Below are 26,446 nucleotides of genomic sequence, written 5' to 3'. Positions count from 1 at the left end.
GGGGAGGGAAGGAGGAGAAGGAAGGCTACATCACACATTTGTATTGTTTAATTCTAGACTATTAAATGCATTTTTTGTTCTCCGGGAAAATACCCACTGATGGTGAGTTCAGGAGCTGATGCAGGCTGGGGAGGGAGGTAGAAGCCATCGTATGCATATCAGATACACATAGTAGAGCAAAACCAGAGCAAGCCGCGTTTAGAGACACTTTATTGACAGGAACAGGGTATTTCCTGAAAAACACTACATACTGGCATTAAGTTGTGGAGCTCGTGGGTGATCAGGAACAACATTTCTAGAGTTCAGAAAAAGATTGGCTATGGAAAATCAAGAAAAGGCAGTATGAAGGTGATGATGTGGCAAAGAGATGCATCAGTTACAAGACCGCAAGAGTTTGCTAATTGTGTTTGATGGTGTTTCCCAAATCTACAAGCACTCGGGCTTCTGCAGACCCCCTCCCCATCACACAAACTGCCATCAGATGTAGCTCTTGCCGGATGGTGATTCAGGGGGCAAAAGGGGTATTACCAGCTTTGAGGCTTAGCTGGCCTAGGATAGGGGTGGAGTCTGATCTACCACAACTCAGACTTGCTTCATGTGCTTATCTACTGGGTCCTACAATAAACTCAAGTAAGATAGCTCGACATGAGTTACCTACCACGGTGGACTTTAAGAGATTAGGAAGAGCTTGGCTGATGGTATTTTTCAGACCTAAGGCCACGGGGCACGCGGAGACTCCAGATTGGTGCTTGAGACAGAGTGCGTGCAGAAAGGCAGAATGGATGGATGATCGGAGGGTGAACACACCGGTACCACTCAGATACACTCACAGGAACTAGGTGAACTCACTGGGTTGGGGAATCTTCCGTGTACAAAAGGAGGGGAGAGGAAGGCTTTTCTGTTTGTTGTATTTTTCCATTTCTATGTTAACTGGGGAAAGGGGAACCAAGATCTGAAATGTGTCTGGCTCTTGCATCTTCCTGCAGAGATGCCAATTACACAGCCTCTGTCCTCTGATGTCAGGTAGGTTCACAGATCCTGGGCTGGGTGTACTTTCCTTTTTGATCTAGTAGTTTTGTCGGGAGCTACCACTGTCTCTTAACCATTCTCTGCTGCACACGTTTCTCCAGCATGTTCCTGCTTTGAAAAATTCCTTTCCTACTAACCTGTCTAGTTGGGCATCGAAAGAGAAAGCAGAAACTCAGAGAATCAGAAATCTGGTTGTGTGGATGTTGGGGGATGGAGGAAGTAAAGGATAATGCTTTTAAACAGATTGAAAGTAAAGGTTGGGGTAGGGACAGGCCCTGACTGTCAGAGTATTAACATGCAGGAGTTGGGGCTGTGCTCTAAGACTGAACTGACAGTAAAGGTCAGTAGGGCAGGGTGTCTACAGTGCCAACCGAGTTGAGCAATCAAGTTCTTGGCTGTTCCAGCAGTAGGAAAACAAAAGTCAGACCCAGCCTGGCCTGGCCTTCAGTGAATTGTGTTATTGAGGGATCAGTCATGGGAAATACCCAGCACCAAGACAACAGATGGGGTTCCTAAAGTAGTAATAGCCCTTGAGAACATTTCTAAGCCCTTTCATAAGAACAACATGCCAGATGAAATTTCCAGAGCAATGCACATTTGGTCTGGCTCCCCTAGGAATATGGGGAGAAACAGAATGGGGAGGATTTGAAGCAGGTTGGGGATCACAGTACCCTTAGTTTTGTAGTCCCAATCAAGTCTCCCAGGACGGAGTTGAATTGCCATTCAGGAGAAAGAGCGATGTGCGAACGAACTAGAAAGGGAAAACCAAAATGAGATAGAGTCTCAAAGCACATCGCAAGCACCTGCTAAGAAGCAAAGTGGCAGAGGAGCTGTTGAGTGGGGTCAAGGGCGAGAAATGTCCAACACCTCGGGACATGCAAGAGAGGCGAAGATGAGATGGACGTTCCACAATGAGAGGAAAGGAAGCAGCTGTGGTCTGAGTGGAAAGGGAACAGGGCCAGGAGTCCAAAGAAGACCTGACCCCAGCTCTCCACTTACCAGCTGTACGAATGTAGGATGTGGCAAAGCTGCTTAGCCTCAGACAGCCTCAGTGTGCTCATCTGTTACACGGGTATCAGTAATACCCACCTCACAGGGCTACTTGTAGAGAAGAACTAAGGTAGCGGAAACGAAAGCACTATGTAAGCCAGATTGCTCTAATGACAGGGTTAAGGATGAGAAGGGTGGAGAAGTTAGAAAAAAAGATTCCTTAAAAGATAAAGAAGGAAAAACAATGATAGGTGCATTGAACTCATTAATAAAAAACACTCAGGAAATACCTGGGTTGGGCTTTTTAAAAAGAGAAAAGGCAGCCATCATGCATACTACTTGATTACGAGTTAGATGCATTGTCTACTGGAAGCAAGAGGAGGGTGGGCTCATAGTAAGTAGCTTACTTCTGCTGTAAGCTTGGCCATCCACCAGCCATGGGACTGGGAAGACCTCACAGAAATCTGTGCCTATCTATCTTCCTAATTACAAAGGACGAAAACTGATTTATATTCTGTCCCCTATTTCAGAGGAATTGTGTGGGAAATAACCGATGAAAAAGGCCTTGAGTTTACTGAAAGTATTTTCTTCAGTAAAATTGGGCTCTTGAAGATGCGAACAAGGATTTGTTTCAAGTAGATCCCCCAAGGATGGAAGAGTTGGAAAAAAAAAACGAGTTTGTTGGGTGAGGCCCAGAGCCAGTGGAGCGTGCTCTTTCTCTCATAAATTCCCCCAGATCTGAGGGACCTCTCACTGCCTGAGCCCTGCCACCAACATGCTTTCATAGCCCATAAAGCAGCCTTCCCCTTCCTCCTCACTAGGTGCTGAAGGACATCACACTTGGACCAGTCACTCAATTGAAATGAAATGAGATACTGACTAAAATTTTTTCAGTGTTCCTCTGCTCTCTCAAAATCCATAAAAAACCCAACAGCAAGACATCATGGATTCACGGGTGAAATATTTGGAAGCCACCTAGCCCTGCCCGTCACTTCACTCATTCACGGTCATCCATCTGAGACTACAAAGCACATTTCTTAGTTTAAATATTCTTCCCAGATGCAACCTCCTTCTGGAGGAGTTTTCATCTTCACTGAGGAAATTCTTCCAGTCTACCCCGTGTCCTACTCCAGGCCTTTCAGCCAGTTTTGTTACCTGACTCTATCAGAGTTAACTTCAGCCAGGCAGTCCACCCCCTGTGCTTGTGAACAAGGCATGGCCATGGCCAAGCTCAGTTTCAAGGTCTTTTTAAAAACAAAATTACCCCATCTCCAAAAGTCGCAACTGGGCAGCACCTAAGGCTTACTATGTTCCAGTTTAGTCTCTGAAGTCTCTTACTCAATTGAGCCCAGTCTGAGTCCCAGTTGCCTCCTGTAAAATGAGGAATAATACTGATCTACAGGAATTTTGAGAGGAAAAATTTAGGAATTTCTGTTCCAGTGCCCACAGGGAAATAATGCTTCCCAGCTATCTCAGGTGGGCGCTCCCCTTGGAGGGCACACACTCTTTACCCTAATAGGGTTATGAACATGTTGTACGACTTTTAAGAGCCACTTCTGTCTTTGGCTTCTTGAAGGACTGAGCCCAACTTAGGCCTTCGAGACCTATCCGGATCGAGCCCTAGAGTACCAAGTTCCGGGAATATTTTGGTCCATGCTTCGTAAGCTTTCTATCACTGAAGAATCTAGAAAGGCATGCTTTGCTCTGATGCTCTAGTCAAGTGGGCCAGGAACTTGAAAAAATTGACCTCGAGGAATCCCACTTCATGACACTCTTGCTTTAACCCGAATTAGCCATTCCCGCTTCCTTCCATGAAGACATCCATTCACTTGCAGCAATGAATGCAGCCAGTTCCAGCCAGTTAGGGACAGAGCGATGTGCCATCTCCCGCATTTGTACAGAGTCATTTGGAACCCAGGGAAGAAGTCCAGTTGGCATGGGAGCTCCTCGCTTGAAAGCTAGGACAGGGTGAGGTTGAGTCCGTGTAGAAATGTTGGCTCCTCAGTTCTGGCAACATCTTAGGGTGTGCAGAGGTCTGATGGAGTTAGGAAGTCAGAGGTGAAAGTTCAGACGTGAGCGGCTGTATCATGAATGAGTAGAAGGATGGATGCACGAGGGGAAGTGATGTGGCCCCTGGGGCATCCTCCTGATGCTGTTGACATCACTGAACCTGGAATATCCAGTCCCTCAGTGTCCAGACCACCTACCAATGATAAAACAACTCACTGAGAATTTCCAGCCTGGCCCAGTCCAGCCCAGCCAAAGACTCTGACCAAATCCACAATCCTTGCAAAGGAGGGAGTGGGGGTATTACTTTTTGTCACGGTGGGAAAGAAGTTCAAGTTGCTCCAACACTCAGGCCAAAGCAATTTACGTTCTGAAGGGCTTGACGTAAAGCTCTGTGACCTGGGCATCATCAACTTAAGGTAGTACCCTGAGGGTGGGGACTCTGGGTAGGGTAGAAATCTAAGGGGTCAAATTTAAAGTCACTTGGGTGTGGATGGATACAGTCACTTGTACAAGCTGCCGTCCTGATGCACCTTCCCCGGTCCTTCCCTGCACATCACCTCGGGCACACCCTTCTATTCCTCCACTGGTACCGCCGAGCTCTCTTTGTTCTCGGACGGGATGGCAAGGTAGTCAGACCTGGAGGAGGGCAGACGGGAGAAGAGACTCAGTCCTTTTGTACCCAGGGGTGGGAACCCAAGAAAAGGGAAGGAGCAGGGGCACAGGAACAAGGATGTCTGCAGAACAGCTCTGCATTTCCTTCTGCCTGTGTTTCCCAAGAGAAAACTAGAATGGCCCTTTCAGCAGGGACTAGAATACTAGGCGTTGTCTATATTTTTTTCCCTTCCACTAGCAATGCATGAATCTTCCCATTTAACCACATGGGTCTCAGGACTTCCTATTGTTAGGCTAAAATGTTGGCCACACTGCTGGGTGTGAAATTATATATATATATATATATCTTTTTTTAAAGATTTTTTTATTTATTTTTATTTTTTTATTTGATACAGAGAGAGAGACAGCTAGAGAGGGAACACAAGCAGGGGGAGTGGGAGAGGGAGAGGCAGGCTCCTGGCTGAGCAGGGAGCCCAATGCGGGGCTCGATCCAGGACCCCGGGATCATGACCCGAGCCGAAGGCAGACGCTTAACGACTGAGCCACCCAGGCACCCCTGAAATTATATTTTATAGTGGCTTTAATATCCATTTCCCTGATTACTGCTGACATTGTACATCTTTTCATAAGTTTTTAGGTGATTTGGGTTTCTGCTTCTGTAATTTGACCGTTCATTTGCTTTGCCAGTTTTCCTTCTGAGATACCTGTCTTTTTCTCATGGATTTTTCTTTTCTTTTCTTTTCTTTTCTTTAGGTTTTATTTATTTATTTTAGGGGGAGGGGCAGAGGGAGAGAGAGAGAATGAATCCTGAAGCAATCTCACCATTGAGCATGGAACTCAACACGGTGCTCAATCCCAGGACCCTAAGACCATGACCTGAGCCAAAATAAAGAGTCAGTCACTTAACTGACTGAGCCACTCAGGCACCCCTGGATTTTTCTTTGATGGTTTCATGTCCTGAAAATATCTTCTCCTGGTCTGTTGTCTCTAAACTTTGCTTATGGATGATTCTTGCAATGTACAATTGATTTTCATATATAGTGTCATGAAAATTATCCTTCCTTCCTCTCTGTGCCTTTTGTATTTTAAGAAATCCTCTCTATCCTAAGGTAATGAAGATAGGGCCTTCTCTTTTCCCTTGATAGGATTTTCAAGTTGTACATTTTACCTCGTTTTTAAATCCACTTACAATTTATTTCTCTTTAGTGTGAGAGATGGGGAATCTTTTTTTCTTGATCTATTTGGAGAGGGGCTCTCGGTTTTGCTCTCTTTGTGCTGTATGTCCTGTCAGGACAAACTCTTTAATAGCTCTATAAGAAATCTTCATATCAGAGAGAAGAAGTCCTACCAGCTATCTTTGCTAAATATTGTTCTTTCTTTGAAATAGGCAAACCATGGCTCATGAGCTAAGTATGATCGGAAGGGTTGCCAACCAAGAAACAAAACCAAAGAATAATACACAACAGAGACCCTGTGGAGAAAATAGTCACTATCTGGCCATCGCTTGGTTTGGACTAGTTTTGGCCCTTTGGTCTTCCATGTGACTTTTAAGATCTGCTAATTGAGTTCCTTGAACAATCCAATTGGGATTTTGATGGAAATGTCATTGAATTTACAGATTAATTTCAGAGAGAATTGCCATGTTTCCATCAGTGAGGTTTTATTCTCTCATTTGTTTAGGTCTTAAGTCTTTCAGTAAAGTATTGTAATTTTCTCCTTAAAGGTCTCACACACCTCTATCAAATGTATTCCCAGGTACTGGAGAGTGTTTGTTGCTACTGTAATGGAAATTTTTTCAAATGTTTTAACTATTTCAATGTTTTTCTAAATGTTTGTGGCTGGACTATAGGTGATTTTTATACTTTTATGTTTTGATTTGTATCTACAATCTTGTGGAATGTTCTCACTAGCTCTAATGGTTTGTTCATAGATTACGTAGGATTTTCTATGTAGGTGGTGGAGGAAGTCATGGGCAGGACGTGGCTGTCGGGTAACCCATGAGCTGGACTCCAGCAGTCAAGACCCCCCCCTCCACAGCTTTCCTTGGAGTGTGCACTCTACCTGCCTTCCCCATTCCCAGAAGCTGCCCCAGGGACACCGTCTTAAGACAGTGATGTGGTATTGAGACTATCTGGACAATACACCTCTCTGAACCTAGTTAAGGCCTTTACACAGACCTTTAAGATTCTGGCAGGCTTGTCCTGTGGCTGCCCAAGAAAAGCCTTGTAAGTAATTTCCCTGGTTTATTCAATTGGCCACCTACCCATCTGGAGTGGCCCGCCTCTTCCTTCCATCTCTCCCTGCCCTCTGATCACACCGGGGAAGCTCCAGAGGAGGTTGCCAACAAACAATAGATCATTTTATTGGGTGTGAATCATGATACTTCGGTGTCTTCCCTTACAATTTTTACTTTTGTTTTTCTTTGTGTTTACTTAGGACACTGCCTGGGATCTGCTAGTTAATATTGAAAAGAAGCTGGGAGACATGTTTCTAATATTATAGGCAGTTCCAACCCAGCTGGTATTTGCTGGAGGTAATCTGAGTAGCTGCCCTTTATCAGTTTAGAGACAACTGGTGTTCTGGTTTAGTATTTATCCTGCTCAGAACACGTGGTGCTTCCTGGATCTGAGGAGTCTTTTCTTAGCCGCTGTATCTCTCAATATTGTTTCTCCTCCATTTTGTCTGTTCTATCCTAATGGGTATTCTCATTTTCTTTCTTCATGTTTCATTGTGATATTCCATCTTTTTAGATCTCTGTGCTTCATTCTGTATAATTTCCTTAGGTTTATGGCCTGCTTGTCTGTATCTCATCTTCTGGTGAACCCCTCCATCAAGTTTTACATTTTATTGACTATATTTTTCATTTCCAGATTTCTTAAATTCCTATTTAAAATCTGCCTGTTTGTGGGGTGTGTGGGTGGCTCAGTCAGTTAAGCATCTGCCTTTGGCTCAGGTCATGATCCCAGGTTGCTGGGATCGAGTCCCGCATCCGGCTCTCTGCTCAGCGGGGAGCCTGCTTCTTCCTCTCCCGCTCCCCCCTGCTTGTGCTCTCTCTGTCTCTCTCTCTCGCTCTGTCAAATAAATAAATAAAATCTTTAAAAAATAAAATAAACTCTGCCTGCTTGTTTTTCTTAGCAACTGATTCTATTCTTATGCTTTTGGTTCCTCCTTTCATTGCTTTAACTCTTTCAAATGAACTTATTTTCAAAATTCTACCAGGTCCTTCTTGTGTCTGAAGTTCCTGGGATTTAATCCTACCATTTGGTCCTTCTCTTGCTTGTGCTACTTTTTAGCTTTGGATCAGACTGTGAAATCAGATTCAGCAATGCCTTACGTGGGGAATCCTGGTAAGCCTCAGTGGAGAGAGGGTCCCTTCAGAATGGTTTTCCATTTGCTTCTACATAGTTATCACTGTCTGGAGACTAATTTTTTAATTGAATTTCTCAGCTCAGACTAGGTTCCTGGATCATGTAGGTAGTATAAATTTAAATCCCAAACATTGTGACTACAGGCTTGTGATTACTAATTCTCAAGAATCTTTTATGTTTCTATTTGGGAGTCAGGTCAAGATAGGTAAGTTTCCTTGGGTTTTTCCCTAGGCTGGCGGACTGATTTTCTGCTCTGTCCTTGGCATGTGTTGTAGCCTTTGGAGGATCCTGGCTCTGCTGGAGGCCTCAGTTCCAACTCTGTTTTTTTGTGCAGGCCCAGTTGTAGGCACTTTCTGTCTAAGCAATAAAATCTGAGCACCTAGGTTTCACCAGGAATGACAATCTCCCCCAGCATATCATTACTTTCTCTCCTTATATCAGTTGTAATTTTTACTTTCCTGAGATCATAGGTATCATGCAAAATACTTTATCAAACATTTTTAAGTGATGTTATCTGCCTACAGTTTTTAGGATATCACCTCAGCAATGTTGCTAGCCTTGTAAATCTATGACAGTTCTGTCCTTTCTTCTCCCCGAATAACAGGCCAGAGCGGCCTCTGAGACTCTCAGACCCCATCATTTCTCAGATGTGCTCACTCCTGAGTGACTAGGGCCTTGGTGAACATGGCCAAGGTAAGGTCTGGACATTGGAGAATGAGAGCCCCTATTTTGGGTATTCAATTGCTGCCGAGCTCCAGGGCAAAGAACGTGTGGCTTGGAGCTCCTTAGCTAAGAAAAGGCAGTGCCCAGACAGCCTGATGAGCCAACAAATGGCTGAGTGTGACAGAAAGAACATGAACGTTTGGAATCGAGAGGCCTAAATCCCAGCCGCTCCTCTCATTTTCTGTGTGGCTTCAGCAAGCCACTTAACCTCTAGAAGCCTGCTTCAGTGTCTGTAAGATGGTCATAATAAAGCTAATTTCATAGGATTGTGATGGTAGCTTATGGGCTTTATTTTACATCAGACGTTAAGAGTACCCATTAAGAGTCAGCAGGCCCAAATCAAAACCTTGCTTTGCCTCTTATAATGGTCTTGGGCAAACTCTCCCGGGCTGTTTCCTCATCTGGAAAATGGGTATATCAGTGCTGCCTACCTCGAAGGTTGGAGGGAGGGGAGCGGAGGCCTGTGTTGATTACTTAGCACCTCATCTGTGAGAGCAAGCCCTCTGAAGGTGGCCGCTAGCATTATTTTGGCGTCTTAGAACTTACGCATTTTCTTGGGCTGCCTCTTCAGCCTTTGAGACCTTCCTGTAGCAATATATCATCTCAATGAGCAGCCACAGGGTGAGGAAGACCAGGAGGATGTACATCATGATCTCTGAGACCACAGAGGTGAAGTCCTCTCCAGCTGCAAGGGGGAGAGTGAGGCTCAGAATATGCATGCCCAGCAAAGCCAGATCTGTCCCTGGCTCCGAGAGATAGGAGCCCTATTCTCAAGTGGGGCTTAAATAAGCCCTGGGGCTAAGGAGCTCGAGAAGATGTCGGAGAGATTTAATATCCTCTGACGCTCCTCTCTGTCCACTTTCTCACCGACTTTCTTCTGGAGTGGGGGCTGCGGAGGAAGAAATAACAGACCAGTGGAAGGAATCCTGGAACTGAGTGAGATGTAAGAGCTGGGTCCCAATTTTATGTGAAGAGCCATTTCCCTTATTTGAGACTCATCTCCCTACAATGTAAGGTAAGGGTAACAGTTCCCACCATTACATTACCTAGTGTGTTCCAGAACGTCTTGTGAGATGTGAAGGTCTACACAGATGTGGGGAACGTGTCTAGTTCAACCACCCGGGTCCTCTGACCTTAGCGTGGCAGAGGGAGAGAGTGTGGGAAACGTGTCCGGGGCCAGAGCAGTCAGCCGGCCCGGTGAGCTGGGGCGTGTTCTCTACAAGTCTGGATTTGGAAACAAGGTCCTTCCCAGTCCGTCTTCTTTCCACGTCATCCCAAACCCAAACAGAAAGGAGAATTGGAGCATTCCATGTATTAACCGGGCTTTCTGAAACACAAATCTGATCCTGCCATTTTCATGCGTAGAACCCTCCGTGTTCCCAGCTGCCCTCAGGAGAAAGACCAAACTCTGCTAGCGCGACATGTAAGACCATTCACAGTCCAGCCCTTTTCTCCTCATTGCCATTCGACGCACCAGCAAAACTTCACTTCCCATATACACTGTGGTCTTTTGGGATCTGTGGACATCTATTCATCCCCTTTCCTCTTCCTCGATGGTACTGCACTCCCCTCTGCTACCTCCTGGTTTTCAGTCCCCTGACCATTCTCCCCAATGCCACTGAAGGGCCCCTGTCTGTGAAACCTTCCTCAGCCTCTCATGCAGAGCTCTCCATGTCCTCCTCCGTGCACTTTTCCTCATCCGTCCATCGTGACACCTCTCAGGGTGTACTGTCATGTGTTTCTCTCTCTTCTCTACTGATGGTGTGCTTATTAAGGACATATTTTCCTTATTTCTGAATTATCAGCCTGTCATCTCATCCCAGAATATTTGAAGTACTCAGTAAGTATTTGTTGAATGAATGAATATAAATAAATACTGATCTTTGTTTCATGGCCAATCAAAATGACAATTAAAACATGATATATGGCAAATGTCCTGATAGATCTTCCTTTCTAGTGGGAAGGAAGGCTGTAGCCACATGTCCCGTTGCTAACTCCTACCAGTAAACTAGATTCATGGTCCTTGGTTATCCAGAGGCCCCAGTCATCCATAAGGCCTTGCTCATTAGCTCACTGAAAGCACAGAATAGCCATAGCCATGACCCTCAGCTCAGAAAAGCAGTCCAAAGTCTCCACGATCGTCCAGGTTTCCTGGATGCTGGACCTCCCGGAGCTGGAGGTCAGATGCCGCTTGAGGCACGGAAGAACACCATACACATCAAATGTCTTTTCGTGGGCTCGACACTACCTGATTTATGATGTATTCTTCTTAAAGCGTGCACTTTTTAAATGTAATAGCCCAGAAGTAGTAACACAGGAAGGTATCTGTGCTCACTACTTTTAGTCACTTCTAGGTGAAGAGACCTCAGATTTTTGTTTTAGAGCCAGGAGGGCAGAGCTTAAGGTAGGATAATTTCAGCTTGAACAAAGAGAACCAGAGAGATTCTGGGAGACCATAGGAATGGAGGAGATGTGGTGGGGTGTGTCATGGTGGAGTGTGTAGCTCTGAGTCTTATGGGAGCAGTGAGTATCTGGGGGCAGGTATTCTCAGAGGCTGCCAAGGGGTCACAGAGGAAGAGAAAGAGAGGAAGGAGAAGGGAAAGGGAAGGGGAAAGGAAGGGGAGGAAAGGGAAAGGAAGGGGGAAGGGAAGAGGGAAGGGAAGAGGGAAGAGAAAAAAGTTCTGAAAAGGAGAAGAAAGAGAGAGTAGCGGGGAATGGGATGGTGGTAGAAGGAAAAGATGCAGTGGACATAGAGCTAGCCCGGTGGGCAAAAGATCTGGCTTGTAGTCCTGCGTCGGGTGCCAATTTGCTTCACGTCTCTAGGCAAGACCCTCCCTGATCTCCCTGCCACACAGTGAGGGGCACCAGAGCCGCACCCTCCAATCAATCACCAAGGGAGTCATTTCTACTGACATACACCAGACCTCACTCCAGCCTACCGAACTCACACCCACAAGAGTGGTACGGAGAGGTCTACAATGAAGACAAGCCCCTGGGCGATTCTGACACCCGCTCTTTGTTCAGAACACCTGGATGAAGTGAGCGCCAAGCTTCCTCCCAGTCCTAGCACCCCAAGAGGCTCTGTGGGTCTGATAACAAACTTGGTTCCCTTCTATTCTTACCCAGGCCTTGCTCTGGTGCCCAGCAGGCGGACTGGTTCAGCTTTGCCACACTTTCCACTGGCTGCGCGGGGGTCTCTGGAGGCAAAAGCCTGAGAAAGCAGTGGGTGGAGACAGGCACCTTCCGAGGGGCTGGCCTACAGCGGCCTGCAGTTCCCGGCGGTGAGCAGCAGAGGGCGCCAGCCTCTCCTCCCAGGAGGAAGAGGTGTGTAAACAGAGAGCATAATGGAACTTGGGAACAGAAAAATACCTTAGAGAGCTTCTGGTCCAACCTACTCATTGTAAACAAGAGGAGACGGGCTCAGAGGGGAAAATGGCTCATCAGGTCTAAATGTCAGTGGTCTGTGAGTGCTTCTGCACGTTCAGAACTGACCTACCTTCTGTTTTAATCATATTGTCCACATCAGGACAAAGTCGTGACCTCTCTTGCCCGGCCATTCGCTCTCAAGTTTGCTTTATGAATTCTATCACAATAACATGAGAAAAAAAATAAACTTGTGGTGTGGAAGTTGGGATTCTTGGGAATCCTAGGAAGAGCCCTATCTTGACTTTGACCTCTTCTTTCAAGCCCCACACCTATTGCCTGCTCACCATTCTGCATCTTGAGGCAGCGATAATGCTAAGAAGATGCTGGAAATAGAATGCTTGAGAAGAGGCTAAGAAAAATGGAACCATCGTTTAACCTGGATGAGAAGACACACAAGGAGGTCCATGTATCAGTCTTCTGACACTTGAGGGAGTGTTTGCAAGGGGCTGGGAGCCACAGTTCCCGGAGTCCCTTGAAAGCACAACAAGAGAACCCTGCATGAGAACACTCAAACCTCGCCATCACGATTCTGGACTGGATTAAAAGAGAAACATTTAAATTGGGTTGATGAAAGGACTTCCCTGTCCCCCCAACAAGAAACTAGCTGTGGGAAATCTGAAGATTTTCAACTAAAGACTAGAAACTTTTTTCTCCCAGCTGAGAATGAGGTTATGAAATGAGAGATGCCAGGGATGGGGAAGGAGGTTGCTTGTGTGATTATTGTGTGTGGGGGGGTGGAGGGGGGACAGAAGACAAAAGGCTGTCAAGCTTTGGTTTAGAACAGTGGTTCTCAAAGTGTGGTCCCCAGCAGCTCGGGCATCTCCTGGCAATTGGTTAGACGTGCAAATTCCCAGGCTCTATCTACAGAATCAGAAAGTTTGCATTTTAAAAAGTCCTACAGGGGATTTTGAGGCTTGCTGAAGTTTGAGCACTGCCCATTCAGGCATATGTATGGCTTACATACAGGAGGGTTTGATGACCTCTAGATAACCTCATGAGATTTCTCTGTGCCCATTGAGTCAGGGATTCAACACAAACCAGAGAAGCAGGTGCAGCTGATTTGGCACCTTTAGGCTTCATGGAGGCTGTCCTCTTTCTCTAAGGATGAGAGTTAGGGGGTGAAGGAAGAGGTCATTCTGTTGTCATCTCTGAGCCTTTCCACTCTGAAGAAAGGCACCGAGAGGCAAGCTGTCAGGCAGCTTGCAGGAAGCTGGCTGCTAAAGGAAGACAAGTCAATGGTGACATTTTTAGATATCACCACTCCCAATATACGGGTTTTGCACTCCGCAAGGGTCTCATTTGTGTGGAAACCCTCTATCCTCCTTCCCCCCAAGAGCAGGGCACCCTCGAGACCCTGTGCCCCAGCCTCACCCTCCTCGGTGACTCGGAGGGGGATCAGCCGTGTAGTCTTCACAAAGGGGCGGTGTGCCTCAAAAGCAAATTCCCGGGACACGTTGCAGGTGTAGAGGCCGGAGTCATTCAGAGTGACGTTAAGCACAGTGATGGACACATCCTGCAAGTCTTTGCTCCCATTCCATTGCAGGCGTCCCTGGAAAGGGCTCTCCACCTCCTGCTGACCGTTCCGATACTCATAGATCTGCAGGTAGAGAAGCAAAAGAGAGTAGGGCCAGGAGAGAAAATTGGGTAGGAGAGCCGGGATGGGGACAGGGCAGAGCAAAGGAGCAGAACTTGCACGAACGGGGAAGAAAGGGGACAGTGTTACAAGGGGATCCCAAGTGTGGGAGTGGGACGAGGAGGCTCAGAGGAGGGCAGGGAAGAGAGAAAGGCAGGGAAAGACGAGCAAAGGTAAACAGGTATTGGGGCGTATGGACACAGTAAAAGAAGAGGCAGAAAGGGGGAGGCAGGAAGAAGGATGGCAGGAAAAAAGAGGTGCAAAGAAAGATAACAAACGAAGGTAAGTGAAGGGGACGCCTGGGTGGCTCAGTTGTTAAGCGTCTGCCTTTGGCTCAGGTCATGATCCCAGGGTGCTGGGATCGAGCCCCGCATTGGGCTCCTCTGCCCGTCTCACTCCCCCTGCTCATGCTCTCTCTCTTTCAAATAAATAAATAAAATCTTTTTAAAATTTTTTTTAAAAAGGTGAGTGAAGCATACAGGAGACCAGGAGGGGGAAATTGAGAGAAAGGAAGAATTGGAAGGAGACAGAGAGAGAGAGCAAGAGAGCGTAAGATGTGTCAAGGGCGCAGCCGGTGAGAGAACAGAGCAGAGACCGAGAAAGGCAGCATCCTGAGTCACGAAGGCATCTGAAAGCCTTGACCTCAAAACTTGACTCTCTGATCTGGTTCTCACTGAGAGGATGTGGTTAGTCGGGGTCAGGTCACGGGAAGGGGACCCAGGACGCAAAAAGTGTCACAGATGAGCAGAGCTGCCAACTGATATGCACACCTCAGGTCTTTCACTTTGGGCTGAATTATACGGTCTCAAAACTTCTTTTCTCAGACACCCCCACCTTCTTATTCTCTACAGCCGTACTGTCCATTCCAGTCTCCACTTGGCATGCGTGGCTACTTACATTAAAAATTAAATGACTAGAAATGAAATAAAATGTAAAATTCCGTTCCTCCGTTGCACTAGACACATTTCAAGGGCTCAGCGGCCACCTGTGGCCAGTGGTTACTGCATCGGACAGCCCAAGTACGCAACATTGCCATTGTCACAAAAATTTCTAGGAGACAGCAGTGCTTTTTGTATGTCCACTACAACTTTTTAAAGTTTCTTTTCTTCCTTCTGAGTCAACCTCTACTCATTTTGGGCAGACCCGGCAGCAGAATCGGTGGCGGACATACAACAAGGCCTGAGGTCAATGGGGGACTTCGCATCTGGCCCAGGCATCCGGGTTCCTGTAACCTGGGGGCTAGCCTCGGTCACAGTCAACTCTGAGTGAACCCCGAGATTTCAGGGAAGTCTATTGCTCCCAGTGCTGACACCCGATTGGAGCAAACACTCAACTCCACCCTGCTATTGTCTCCATTAAGTCTGTAGAAAAGAAACTTGCCTCCAGGAAGGTGGGATAGTGCAGTAAAAACAGCCTTGTATCCCTGGTTCGAATCTAAGCTCTCTTATTCACTTAACTTCTTTGGGCCCCAGGCGCCTCACTTATGTATGTATACCTTTTCTCTAGCAAACATATAGTGCTTCCTATATTCCAGGGCTATTCTAAACACATTAAAAATTAAAGCTAACAACTTTGAAGGTAACAATTCTCTGAGGTAGCTATGGTTTGCACCCCCATTTTAAAGATGAGGACACTGAGGCACAGAGGGGCAAAGCAAATTGTCCCAGGGCACAGAACCTATAAGTTGTGGAATCCAGACTCAAACCCAGGCAGTGAGGTTCCAGAGTCACTGAAAGTCTGAGTAACGGTCATCCCCAAGGTGGTATTCAAAGCGTGTAACAACCAATCAGAACTGACATTAGCCACAGCACAGGGCGGGGACTTGGAGGCTCCCTGCTCGGTCAGGGTGATCCCTTAGTCTTTAGAACATGGGGAGGTCCGGCGGTTCCTAGTGGGACCGATGGTGGTGAGGTCACTTGGGAGGCTTGGCACAGCAAATATCCACTATAGAACTATTTAAATATTGGGGCGCCTGGGTGGCTCAGATGGTTGAGCGTCTGCCTTCGGCTCAGGTCATGATCCCAGGGTCCTGGGATCGAGTCCTGCATCGGGCTCCCTGCTCCTTGGGAGCCTGCTTCTCCTTCTGCTTCTCTCTCTCTCTCTCTCTGTCTCTCATGAATAAATAAATAAAATCTTTTTAAAAAATAAAAATAAAATAAAATCTTTAAAAAAAAGAACTATTTAAATATTTTACTCACGGATGCAGCTGTACTGAGCATACCAGTTGAAAAAGCAGCTTGGAGGAGGTGGCTGGGGGGATGGGGTAATTGGGTGATGGGCATTAAGGAGGGCACATGGTGTGATGAGCACCGGGTGTTAAACGCAACTGATAAATTATTGAACGTTACATCTGAAACTAACGATGTACTGTAAGTTGGCTAATTGAATTTAAATTAGAAAAAAAAGCAGCTTGGTCATCCCTATCATTCTTATTTCACTGGGATCGTGAGATTTCAATGAGCTAACCTACGCTACTCCATATAATGACGCTGAGTGTCATTTCAACGTTTCTACTAAGTCAATCCATCCACTACGATGGTGCAGAGAATTAAAAACACCTGCAAAGCACCTTATGGGGCGACTAGCGCACAGTAGGCTCTGAGCGCTATTTCTCTCTTCTCCCCCTCCCCCTGCTTGTAACCAGGAACGCTTGCAGCTGGGCTGGGCTGTCAGTCATCTGCTGGAGGGCTGTCAGTGCTTTGAAAAGAAAGAGCCAGTGTTTGTCAGATTTTTGTTCCCCAGACTGTCAGGAGCCAGGCACATAACAGCAGAGGCAAGCAAAAGAAAGGCCAGAGTCAGCAGCCAGACATACAAGGAAATCTTTACCGCCCTCGGGCCTGTAGAACCACTCCACCACCGTGGTGGCCTCCACCTCCTCCCTCTTCATGCAGGAAATGCAGCGCAGCTTCATGGGGTTGCCCTGAACGGCCTCTGTCTCCGAGGGTACTTCCACACACACAGGGACGCAGACGCTGACTGCAGAGAGGCCGGTGACAGGGAAGGAACAGCAGGTGTTGGGGAGGCGGGCACCAGGAGAGCGGCGTTGGGGAACGAGAGGGAGGGAGAAGAGACAGAGAAGAAAGAATCATGAGACAAGCTTGAAAATCGCATGTACATGTATGTACATCTTCACCTGTGCTCCCCAAGGATGCACGCACAGAGCAGGCAGGGATTGGGCTAGAGGGGCCATGGGTGACCCGGAATTCACTGCAAGCCTCCCAGGATGCAGTCAGGATGTGGCGCAGCCCTGAGCCCTGCCCTCAAAGACTAGAGTCTAGGTGGGAAACGGGGCACACACACCCATCCATTGACCATCCACGCACCCCTTCATTCAACCACCATTCACTGAAGCCTACTCCATGCCAGGCCTGATGCTAGGCTGAGACACAAAGATGAACGAAACTCTAACCACACCCTAAAGGCATCAAGAATCTAGCAGGGAACACATACTCCTAAGTATCATGAAATGGGCCATGATGAGTGCTATGCTGGAGACGTGCTCTCTGTTCCCAGAGGAGGGCCAATTATTCTTGGTTGGACAGGGGAGAGAGAAAGAAAAGGAAGATGAGGCTGGGGTGTAGAAAGGGAGCGAGGACCACATTGTGAAGACCTTTGTATGGCCTTCACAACATGAAAGGTCAGATATTTGCAAGCCATGGAGAGATGTAATTATATCTGAATTTTATGAAAAAAATTGTAGTTAAGGGTGCCTGGGTGGCTCAGTTGGTTAAGTGACTGCCTTCGGCTCAGGTCATGATCCTGGAGTACTGGGACCGAGTCCCGCATCAGGCTCCCTGCTCAGCAGGGAGTCTGCTTCTCCCTCTGACCCTCCCCCCTCTTGTGCTCTCTCTCTCTCACTCTCTCTCTCAAATAAATAAAATTTTAAAAAAAATTGTAGTTAATTCTGATGCCTGGTTGGGGATGGAGCAGCAGTGAGGAAGACAAGCGAACTGACCACTCGGCTGGAGTGATGCTTTTCGCATAGGAGTGGAAGAAACAAATCTGGAGAGAGGTCAGAAGGGGGGGCACCTTGTATGCCACATGGAGGTCTGGACTTACAGTCCCTGCCCTGTAGAAACTTGTAACCCATAAAAAAAGGCGAGTACATCAAACTGTACTTTCAGAATGAGTCAAAAGTGGGATGTGGCTGCCAACAAAGCAAGTGCAAATGTGGGCTGCATTAACAGATGTACAATGTGCAGAACGAGGGAGAAACAGTGCCTCCGTACTGTTCAGAACAAATCTGGACCATTATGATCAGTTCAGGGTGTCACAGTTTGCAAAAAGAAGTTGTTCAATGAGTGCATGCCCAGAGGGGAACAAGATGGAGAAGGATCTGGGGACAAAGTCTGGGGAGAAACAGATGGGAGGATGAGGGGTGCCTGGCTTGGACACAGAACTTATGTGTCTTCAAATATTTGAAGGCTGGCCTGTGGAAGAGAAAATAAATTCTGTCCAATTCCAAAAGTTACAAGAAAGTAAGTTTAGCTCATTAAAAAAAATAATAATTTTCTGGTGCTGAAGCTGTTTACAAATGCAAAAAACTATTTGGTAAGAGTTTACACTTCATTGTATACAAGATTAAAAAGTGGGATGTCCATGAAGCGTTCTTATATCAGGACTTCTAAGGCCCCTTCTGATGCTACCTTCTCATGAATTAATAATAAAAACAGAACCCCTGAAAATGAAACAATACACATTGATACATTGATATTTAAAAGCTAGTACACTATAAATGGTTAGTCTGTTTCTGTATTGGCAGGCAGTTCACTCTAACAGCAGAGGAAAGCTTTATTTAGAGCTTAAAATGAGATTGACCAACTAATTGAGTCAAAAATAAATTACATTTGACTGGCTTCAAACGCAAAAAATGTCATTATTAAACATAGAGTTTAAAAAACAAATGGCACTAGGATCTGTCACCCCATTGATTGCCAGGATTAATTTGGCTGATCTGTCTGCCTAAGCAGGTGTCCCCTTCTTCCCTCACCACCCCGTGTGCATCCCTCCCAAAACTGTACACTCAGTCAGAGGACAACCTTGTAGAGGAGGACTGTTCTTTGCTCAAGGGTATATGAGTAGCTGCGCTCACCTGCTAGAACCTCCAAACAAGCTCTCAAGGTCCATTTGTAAAGGAACATAGGGTAGTCAAGCTTCCAAGACTCCAGACATATCCAAATAAGGCACTGCATATAGCAGTCTGCCTTTCTTTAAAAACAAACAAACAGACAAACAGAGTGGCACTATGAGGAAATTTAAAACATCAACATAAAATAAAATTAATTGGTTTTAAAACTCCCAAGCAAGCTGGGACTGGTCTTATCGGGCAGTCTGCAAGAGAGTCTCCTGCTTCTGCATATGGACCATCATTTTTTGGGGAGAGGGTCCATATCTGGAGACAACTGATCAGAAACACTTTCAGAATGTGATGTGTTTTGGGGCACCTGGGTGGCTCAGTCAGTTAAGCGTCTGCCTTTGGCTCAGGTCATGATCCCAGAGACCTGGGATCAAGCCCCGCATCAGGCTCCCCACTCAGCGGGGAGCCTACTTCTCTCTTTCCTCCCCACTCGTGTTCTCTCTCACTATCTCTGTCTCTGTCTCTCTCTCTCAAATAAATAAATAAAATCTTAAAAAAAAAAAAAAAAGAATGTGCTGTGTTTGGAGTCTTGATGTTGACCTGGTTGAAAAAAAAGAGAGAAGAAAGTGTGGTCTGTGCAAAAGTTTGGGAATGAATAGAGGTGCAGAGAATGTGCATTGAGAACTCTGTGTAGCAGGCAGCCTTGGGGCACATTCATATTTAATGAGACATGATAAAGGTAAGTTAGTTCAATGATGATGACTTCAAAGCAGCAGAGGAAAATGTACCAAGGAACGCACAGCTACAAATACAGAGGCAGGATGAAGATGTATTTGGCAACCGAAGACCTGGGTTTATCTACTCTTTAACCCCTGAGACTCAGTTTATTCATCAACAGAATGTTGAAAGTAATATCTATCTAATGGAATCATCATGGAAATTCTATGGAATGATTTATATGAATGTGCTTTGTACACATACCGCTTGTTAAGGTATTTTACCCTTCATCTGTTTGCTCACCTATTCAACAAATATATTGTCTGCTTATTGTGTGCCAGGCACTGTTCTAGACCCTGACAACACGACAGGGAACAAAACAGAAACCATCCCTGCTCTCATGGAGTCTACACTCCAGGGGAGGGTGAGAAAAATAAGGGACATTACATTATAATAAGTGCGATGAGAAAAAGTAAAACAGAGTAGAGGGGCATAGGCACACTGGCAACAGCCTCATTGAGAGGGTGACAATGAGCAGGCACTGAAGGAAAGACATGAGGGGAAGAAAGGAGATATATGAATATCTGTGTGGAAGTGTGCCAAATAGAGGAAATAGCATTGTGGGCGTCCTAGGGTGGGAGTGTCTGTCAAAGCAAAGAGCGCAATAAAGCACAGAGAACAAAGTGAGAAAGGACACATAAGCCAGGGCCAGATCTCGGCTGGTCTTGTAGACCACAATTAGAACTTTGACTTTTGCTCAGAGTGACTTGGAGAACACTGGAGTATTCCGAGTGGAAGAATGATATGATTTATGCAAAATTACATGATCTGACTGCTATGTTGAGAATAAACTGAGGAAGTGAGGAAGGACAAGTGTGGAAGCAAAGAGAATAGTTAAGAGGCTGGTACACTGATCAGACCGAGAGATGGCTCAATGGTTTTGCTTGGATGAAGGTGGTAGTAGAGGTGTTGGGGTTTGAAAAGGAATAATTTGCTGGACCAACATCCTCGAATAGGTGACAGGTGATGTGCTTTAGTGAACAAGTAGATGAATTGGTCTTAAATAGGAGCACAGTTAGTTCATTTATAGTTAAAGGAGGGAGGACAGAATATATGCAGTCAGGAGGATCACAATGGATAGCATGGCAGTCCCTCTTTTTTCTGAGTTGCTCCTGAGATGACAATAATCCAAGATATCATCAGAGAACGAGTGTTACTGATTCCCTTCTCATAGAATTCTGCTCATGAGGTCCTGGATAGTACATTGCAAAATGGCCGCAAAATTCTCTCATCTCTCTTTGCTTGCCCTTTGCAATATGACTTGCTGCTCCTTCCATCAAGAGGTGACATCTGTTTCTCCGCCCCATGGAGACGGCCTCTCTGTCTATGAAATCCTCTAGGTATCCAAGAAAGGTTGTACATATGGTAGGTATTCAATCCACATTGCTGACTGTAAATAATAAACTGCTAGAATAATCTTGGCCAAAATCACTTCACTTTTGGTCTCTTCTTCAATTTCCATAGTAATAATGAGGAAACTTGGGGCACCTGGGTGGCTCAGTCCATTAAGTGTCTGCGTTCCGCTCAGGTCATGATCTCAGGGTCCTGGGATCGAGCCCTGTGTCGGGCTCTCTGCTCAGCAGGGAGACTGCTTCTCCCTCTCCCTCTGCTGCTCCCCTGCTTGTGCTCTCTCTCTCTCTCTCAAATAAATAAATAAAATTTAAAAAAAATAATGAAGGGGCGCCTGGGTGGCTCAGTTGGTTAAGCAACTGCCTTCAGCTCAGGTCATGATCCTGGTGTCCCGGGATCGAGTCCCACATCGGGCTCCCTGCTCAGCAGGGAGTCTGCTTCTCCCTCTGACCCTCTTCCCTCTCGTGCTCTCTCTCTCTCATTCTCTCTCTCAAATAAATAAAATCTTTAAAAAAAATTTAAAAAAAAATAAGAATCTTCTGAGAAGGTAGAATATGATATTATTACTAATGATTATATTTAATTAAGGAATAGTATCAATCTATTATGAGGTGGAGAGCAATGTGTTTTGAACCAACTCCTCTAATCTTTTCTTCTTTGGGCATTACTATATTGCCCCTCCTGAGCTTGCTCTAGAATGCTTTCCTTTGTGCTAAGATAATAAAGGCTTTTTTTTTTTTTTAACAGTTGCCAAACTGTTTTTTTGTTTGTTTGTTTTTGTTTTGTTTTTAAGATTTTATTTATTTACTTGACAGATAGAGACATAGTGAGAGAAGGAACACAAGCAGAAGGAGTGGGAGAGGGAGAAGCAGGCTTCCCGCAGACCAGGGAGCCCAATGCAGGCCTTGATCCCAGGACCTGGGACCATGACCTGAGCTGAAGGTAGATGTTTAATGACTGAGACACCCAGGCACCCCAATAAAGGCTTTGATTAGAATGTAAATACTTGGGGCGCCTGGGTGGCTCAGTCGGCTGCCTTCGGCTCAGGTCATGATCCTGGGGTCCTGGGATCGAGCCCCATGTCCGGCTCCCTGCTCAGCGGAGAGCCTGCTTCTCCCTCTCCCTCTGCCTGCCACTCTGCCTACTTGTGCTCTCTCTCTCTCTATCTGTCGAATAAATAAATAAAATCTTAAAAAAAAATAGAATGTAAATACTTTCCAAAAGAGGGTAATAAATGAAGCTATCTGTAGATATTAACACCCTGAAATGATTTGTCTATCAGATTAGCCAGTCACTTAGCAGAGCCTTGAAAGAATGGGATGCAGCAAGATGGGCTGCTGGGAGAAGAGAGGAAAACATTCCCCAACACGGCAGACATCTGGGAGAGTAGACCTGGGACTAGAGGCTAAGGAGGCCCTTAGGAAAGGCAATGGCTTGGAGGAGGAGAGGATGGGTGGTGGCTCAGAAAAGGGATGAGAGGACAGATACCTATCTGGCAATCCTGCATAGTAGCACATGTGTCCATAAGAAGTGCTAGAACAAGTACTAGAAGACTGAAATCAGAAGACAAGAGTTCTCTAGCAAGTCCTTCCCTCTCCTTGAGCTCATTCTCTCACCTCTAAATTAGAAATAATACTATTTTCCCCTGACTACCCCCAAGGATTGATACAGTGACCAAAAAGAAGTACTGGATTGAAAAATGCTTTGTAAACTATAAAACACCAGGGAAGTGTAGAATTTTTTTTTATTTATTAGTATATATGTTATTAAAGGAAATAAGGGAAGGTTTTTCAATAGATGCAGATAATAATATAACAGAAAAGATTCTTTCCATTCATATTTGCATCATGTGCAAAATCAGCTTGGGAAGGGAGAATGTATCTAGTCGAAGTGGTTTCCAATACTAGAATTACATTCAAATAAAATGAAATTGCATTTGTGAAACGAGGCCCTTTCTTTTACATCTGATGGCCAAGTTTCCTGAACCATCCCTCTTTCCTTCTGCAGCTTTTAAGTTTCGTGAACCAATGTTCTGGTTATAAAGAAGCTGAGAATTAGCAAGGATGGGTGCGATGTACACACTTCTTCCAAAGGTTTTATTTTGGGGTGGGGTGGGGAGTGGGAGTGAGGAGAGGGGTGGACACTGCCATGTTTAGCAATATTCTGTAAATACTTCCTTACTATTCAGTTTTAAACATTATCTGCCCCAACTTCCAAACTTCACATATGAGGAACCAGATACTCTAAGGTTGTTACATAGCAAGCTAATGGCAGAGCTAAGACTCCAAGCCAGGCTTTGTAAGTCCTAAGAGGTGCTTGGAATAAGGCATGCTCACCTCCTCCACTAGAATTCAGGCAGGGATGCTAAAAATTTAAATTAAGGTTTGGGAAGAAAGGCTCTGTAGAGCCCTTTAGAAGGCTCTCTGCAACTTCATCTCCCATTGCTTTACTCACACTCTTTCTTATACAGCCAGACCAACCGCTCCTAAGCCTCATGTCCCTAGCCTTAGCCTCCCCGGAGGAAATCCCAGCCTTAAGTCTTCAAGGCAAGCGAGATCATTGGCAACCTATTATGTCTGCTTCATCTTCAGGTCTAGTCTACTCTACTGGGGATGGATGGCAGTGGGTCTGCCTTTGGGACTGGCATTATTCTTCCTCCTTGTCCTTCCCGGACTGTCTCATCAGGCATTTTGTTCAACAGGAAGCTTGGCTTTGCTTTTGGTCACATGCAAAATCCAGATAATGCTGGCAGCCAGTAAGTCCTGGAGGCTTAATAAAGTGATACTAAGGCAAAGAGGCAATTCCCATCAGCATATTTGCCACTGCACAGGCAGAAATGAGTTTCATGCCAAGCATGGGAGAATAATCCCACAGGCCTACTTTCAATAAAGCAGGTGGGCACAATCACTTCTAATTATCCTGGTTATTGATTTTTAGCATAAAGAAAGGTAAAAGCATGGAAAAAGTGGGAATTTAGAAGATCATGTGAAGCAATATATCAACTGAAGAGCACCTATATTTGACCTGAGGATCTAATCAGAATCACCAAGACAGAGATGCCCAGAACTACAGAACCACCACACACACACACACACATCTTCACCAATCCATTCAAATGCCCATTCTAACATGCTCAGACATACGCTAACACACACATTCAAACACTGGGACATATACATCCACAGAGTAAACCATTCTCTCAATCACATATTCAGACATTATCACGTAGACTCATTAACTCTCTCTACACACAAGCAGGCACCCCACTCCGACACTTCTCTGCTTAGCCTTACTGTTGCAAGTGAAGGTCTTCCTTACTTAGAGGGAGAAGGTCACCTTATTTCCTCACAGCAAACAAGAACCTATTCATTTTTGAAAGCAAAAAAAACATTGCTCCCCAAACACCAAAGCACATTAGCTTCATATGTTCATGAAAAAGAATAAAGATGCAATGCCCAGGTGCCTATTTATCAAAGACATAGCTGCAAATGGCTGAAGCCTATTTTCCTTATTAGACTTAAACAAATGGACCAACAGCTAAAGTGTTTTCATTTTCAAAATGCGTGCATCCAGCTTTTGAAAAAAGACATGGGAATTAATCTGAAGACCAACTGATTCCTCATTGAAAAATGAAATGTAAATGCAACCGAGATTTTTCATAATGAATGTGGCTGCATTCCCTTTCAGCAAAGGAAAAGGGAAAAAAATACTTTGGAATTAACAGGAAACAGGAAGAGGGGTGGAAAAACCACCAAGGGTAGCTCAGGAATAAGGCAGCAGGAGTGAGGAGGTGTTTTTCCAATCTCAAAATCCCAGCTCTCATGGAACCCCTATGGATCTCCATGTCCGGCAGACAAGCATAGAGGGAAGCCAACCAGGGCTCCTTCCTGTCACAAACATGAATTAAGTGTTATTATTGTTGGCATTATTACTGTTATCTGCATCTCGCACGGCAGGGTGCTGGTACTTACCCCAGAAGATGAGCACGAGGGAAGCCAGGGGAAACAATCTGTTGAAGGCAGGCATCTTTTTTCCGGCGGGTGGCTTCCGGGGCTAAACAGAGAGATTCCCTCGGTCAACAACTCGCCCTCTCAGATACTTTCGAGGAAACCCTTTGGGACGAACTGCCCCAAGGGGGCGACTTTCTGACTGAAATAAGGGTCAAGCGCCAGCGACTGGGGAGGCTTTCCGGGCTTTTCGAGCCGGGCGGGGGTTTCAGCTCCAAGCTACCCTGGCGCACCGCCCCAATTCGAGGGAGCCGATCCGCAGCTTCGCGCGCTCTCCCCGGAGCCCGTTGCTGGGATCCGGCTCAGCACCACGGACAGTACCTTCCCCGCCCACCCCGGAACTTCACAAATTCCAGTCGCTCAGCTGCTTCTCCTGTTTGCGCCTCGGTGACAGCTCAGCTCCGAAGAGAGCAGCACGGCTGGCTCTAGGCGGCTGGGCTATCGAAGGGGTCCATGTTGATCCACCTCTCACCTCCCCTGGGAATAGCTATGCTCAGACCAGGATCCACCAAGACCCAGGAGCTTCGGCTTCATCCGCCTGCACCGGCTTCTCCAAGCTGGGCGTGCCCCCCACACCCGAAGCCACCCGGGCCACGCGTCTGAGCTCCAAAATTCGTTCCACCTCGGTACTGTCCACACCCGCCCTCTGATCCCCGGGAAGGTCCGGAGGGGCGGGGAAGGAGGCGGAAGCTCCTGTCGCGCTGCCGATCTCAGGGGGAGGGGACAGGGAGGGTGGGCCCCTTCCCCGGAGCTCGCCCCGAGATAATGCCGGGGCCCCGACCCTGGGTGGCGGGTGACCAACTGCCCTTCTGCAGGTCCCCCTTGACCGCGTATGTTCAGTCAGCCTTGACATGCGCAGGCGGCTGTCCACCCCCACCGCTACCACGGACCCACCCCTCGTGCACACACTCCCCACCCCCAAACAGGCGTGCCCCTCCCAGGGCAGAACACGGCGGCCGAGCGAGGGGCGGAGCTTGGAGCGGCGCAAACACCTCCAGACCTCGCGGTTTCTCTGCTAGCTGGCTGTCTCCAGGTCTCCCTTTCACGTCGCCGAAGCTCTCCCCAGCCCGGGAACACCTCCTCGCACCAATTCACACCCTCCAGGCAACCCCACTCCTGCTCCCGCACAGGCATGCTTGCCTCCAGCTCCGGGAAGGGGAGGGCCGAATCTCTTTCAGGCAATGATGTCATCTGTAATGTACACTGTACATGAGAAGCTCCGGGCTTCTCTCCCCCGACCCCATCCCCTTCTGTTCTCCCAATCTATTCTGTCTGGCCTGATTAATTAGTTCCGGGCACACTGAACACAGCAAGAAAATCCCTGCTTGGGAGAAGTGAGGTAGGGATGAGGTGCACCTGTTCCCGTGTTCACCTCCTCATCCAGTGAGGTGACCCAAAGGTTAGCGCAAGAGTGGTGCCGTGGGTGGGAGCAGCTCCCTCTTGC

At 46.5% G+C, this 26,446-nt stretch overlaps 1 protein-coding gene across 4 annotated transcripts; it reads right to left on the bottom strand.

Annotated features, from left to right (window-relative positions):
- Nucleotides 1–192: 192 nt before the first annotated feature.
- SCN3B (sodium voltage-gated channel beta subunit 3) lies at nt 193–26,143 on the bottom strand. Of its 4 annotated transcripts, none has more exons than XM_036081725.2 (6): nt 26,003–26,143; nt 24,967–25,048; nt 16,604–16,767; nt 13,530–13,755; nt 9,279–9,417; nt 193–4,665 (listed from the first exon to the last, which is right to left on the bottom strand). In XM_036081725.2, exons 2-6 carry the CDS (start codon nt 25,019–25,021, stop codon nt 4,602–4,604), a joined length of 648 nt encoding a protein of 215 aa, XP_035937618.1. In that variant the 5' UTR covers nt 25,022–25,048; nt 26,003–26,143; the 3' UTR covers nt 193–4,601. The 4 variants fall into 4 exon arrangements, with proteins under 4 accessions (XP_035937618.1, XP_077914966.1, XP_035937616.1 ...); XM_078058840.1 differs by lacking the exon at nt 26,003–26,143 and adding an exon at nt 25,808–25,826 and having other exon boundaries at nt 193–4,222; XM_036081723.2 differs by lacking the exon at nt 26,003–26,143 and adding an exon at nt 25,324–25,775.
- Nucleotides 26,144–26,446: the final 303 nt, after the last annotated feature.

The sequence above is a fragment of the Halichoerus grypus genome, chromosome 11, assembly GCF_964656455.1.
Source record: "Halichoerus grypus chromosome 11, mHalGry1.hap1.1, whole genome shotgun sequence".
Lineage (NCBI taxonomy): Eukaryota > Metazoa > Chordata > Mammalia > Carnivora > Phocidae > Halichoerus > Halichoerus grypus.
Note: the sequence above shows the minus strand (reverse complement) of the source record. Positions and strands in the feature narration are given on the sequence as shown.

Bases quoted from the DNA above. Each gene is read 5' to 3' on its own strand.
- SCN3B (XM_036081725.2), bottom strand. From the start codon at position 25,021: ATGCCTGCCTTCAACAGATTGTTTCCCCTGGCTTCCCTCGTGCTCATC. The intron at 9,418-13,529 runs GTGAGGCTGGGG...TCCCCCTTGCAG, and splicing joins CCTCCGAGTCACCGAGGAGG to CTGGAGAGGACTTCACCTCT. The intron at 4,666-9,278 runs GTAAGTTCTAAG...GCCCTCCTCCAG, and splicing joins GAGGCAGCCCAAGAAAATGC to GTCTGACTACCTTGCCATCC.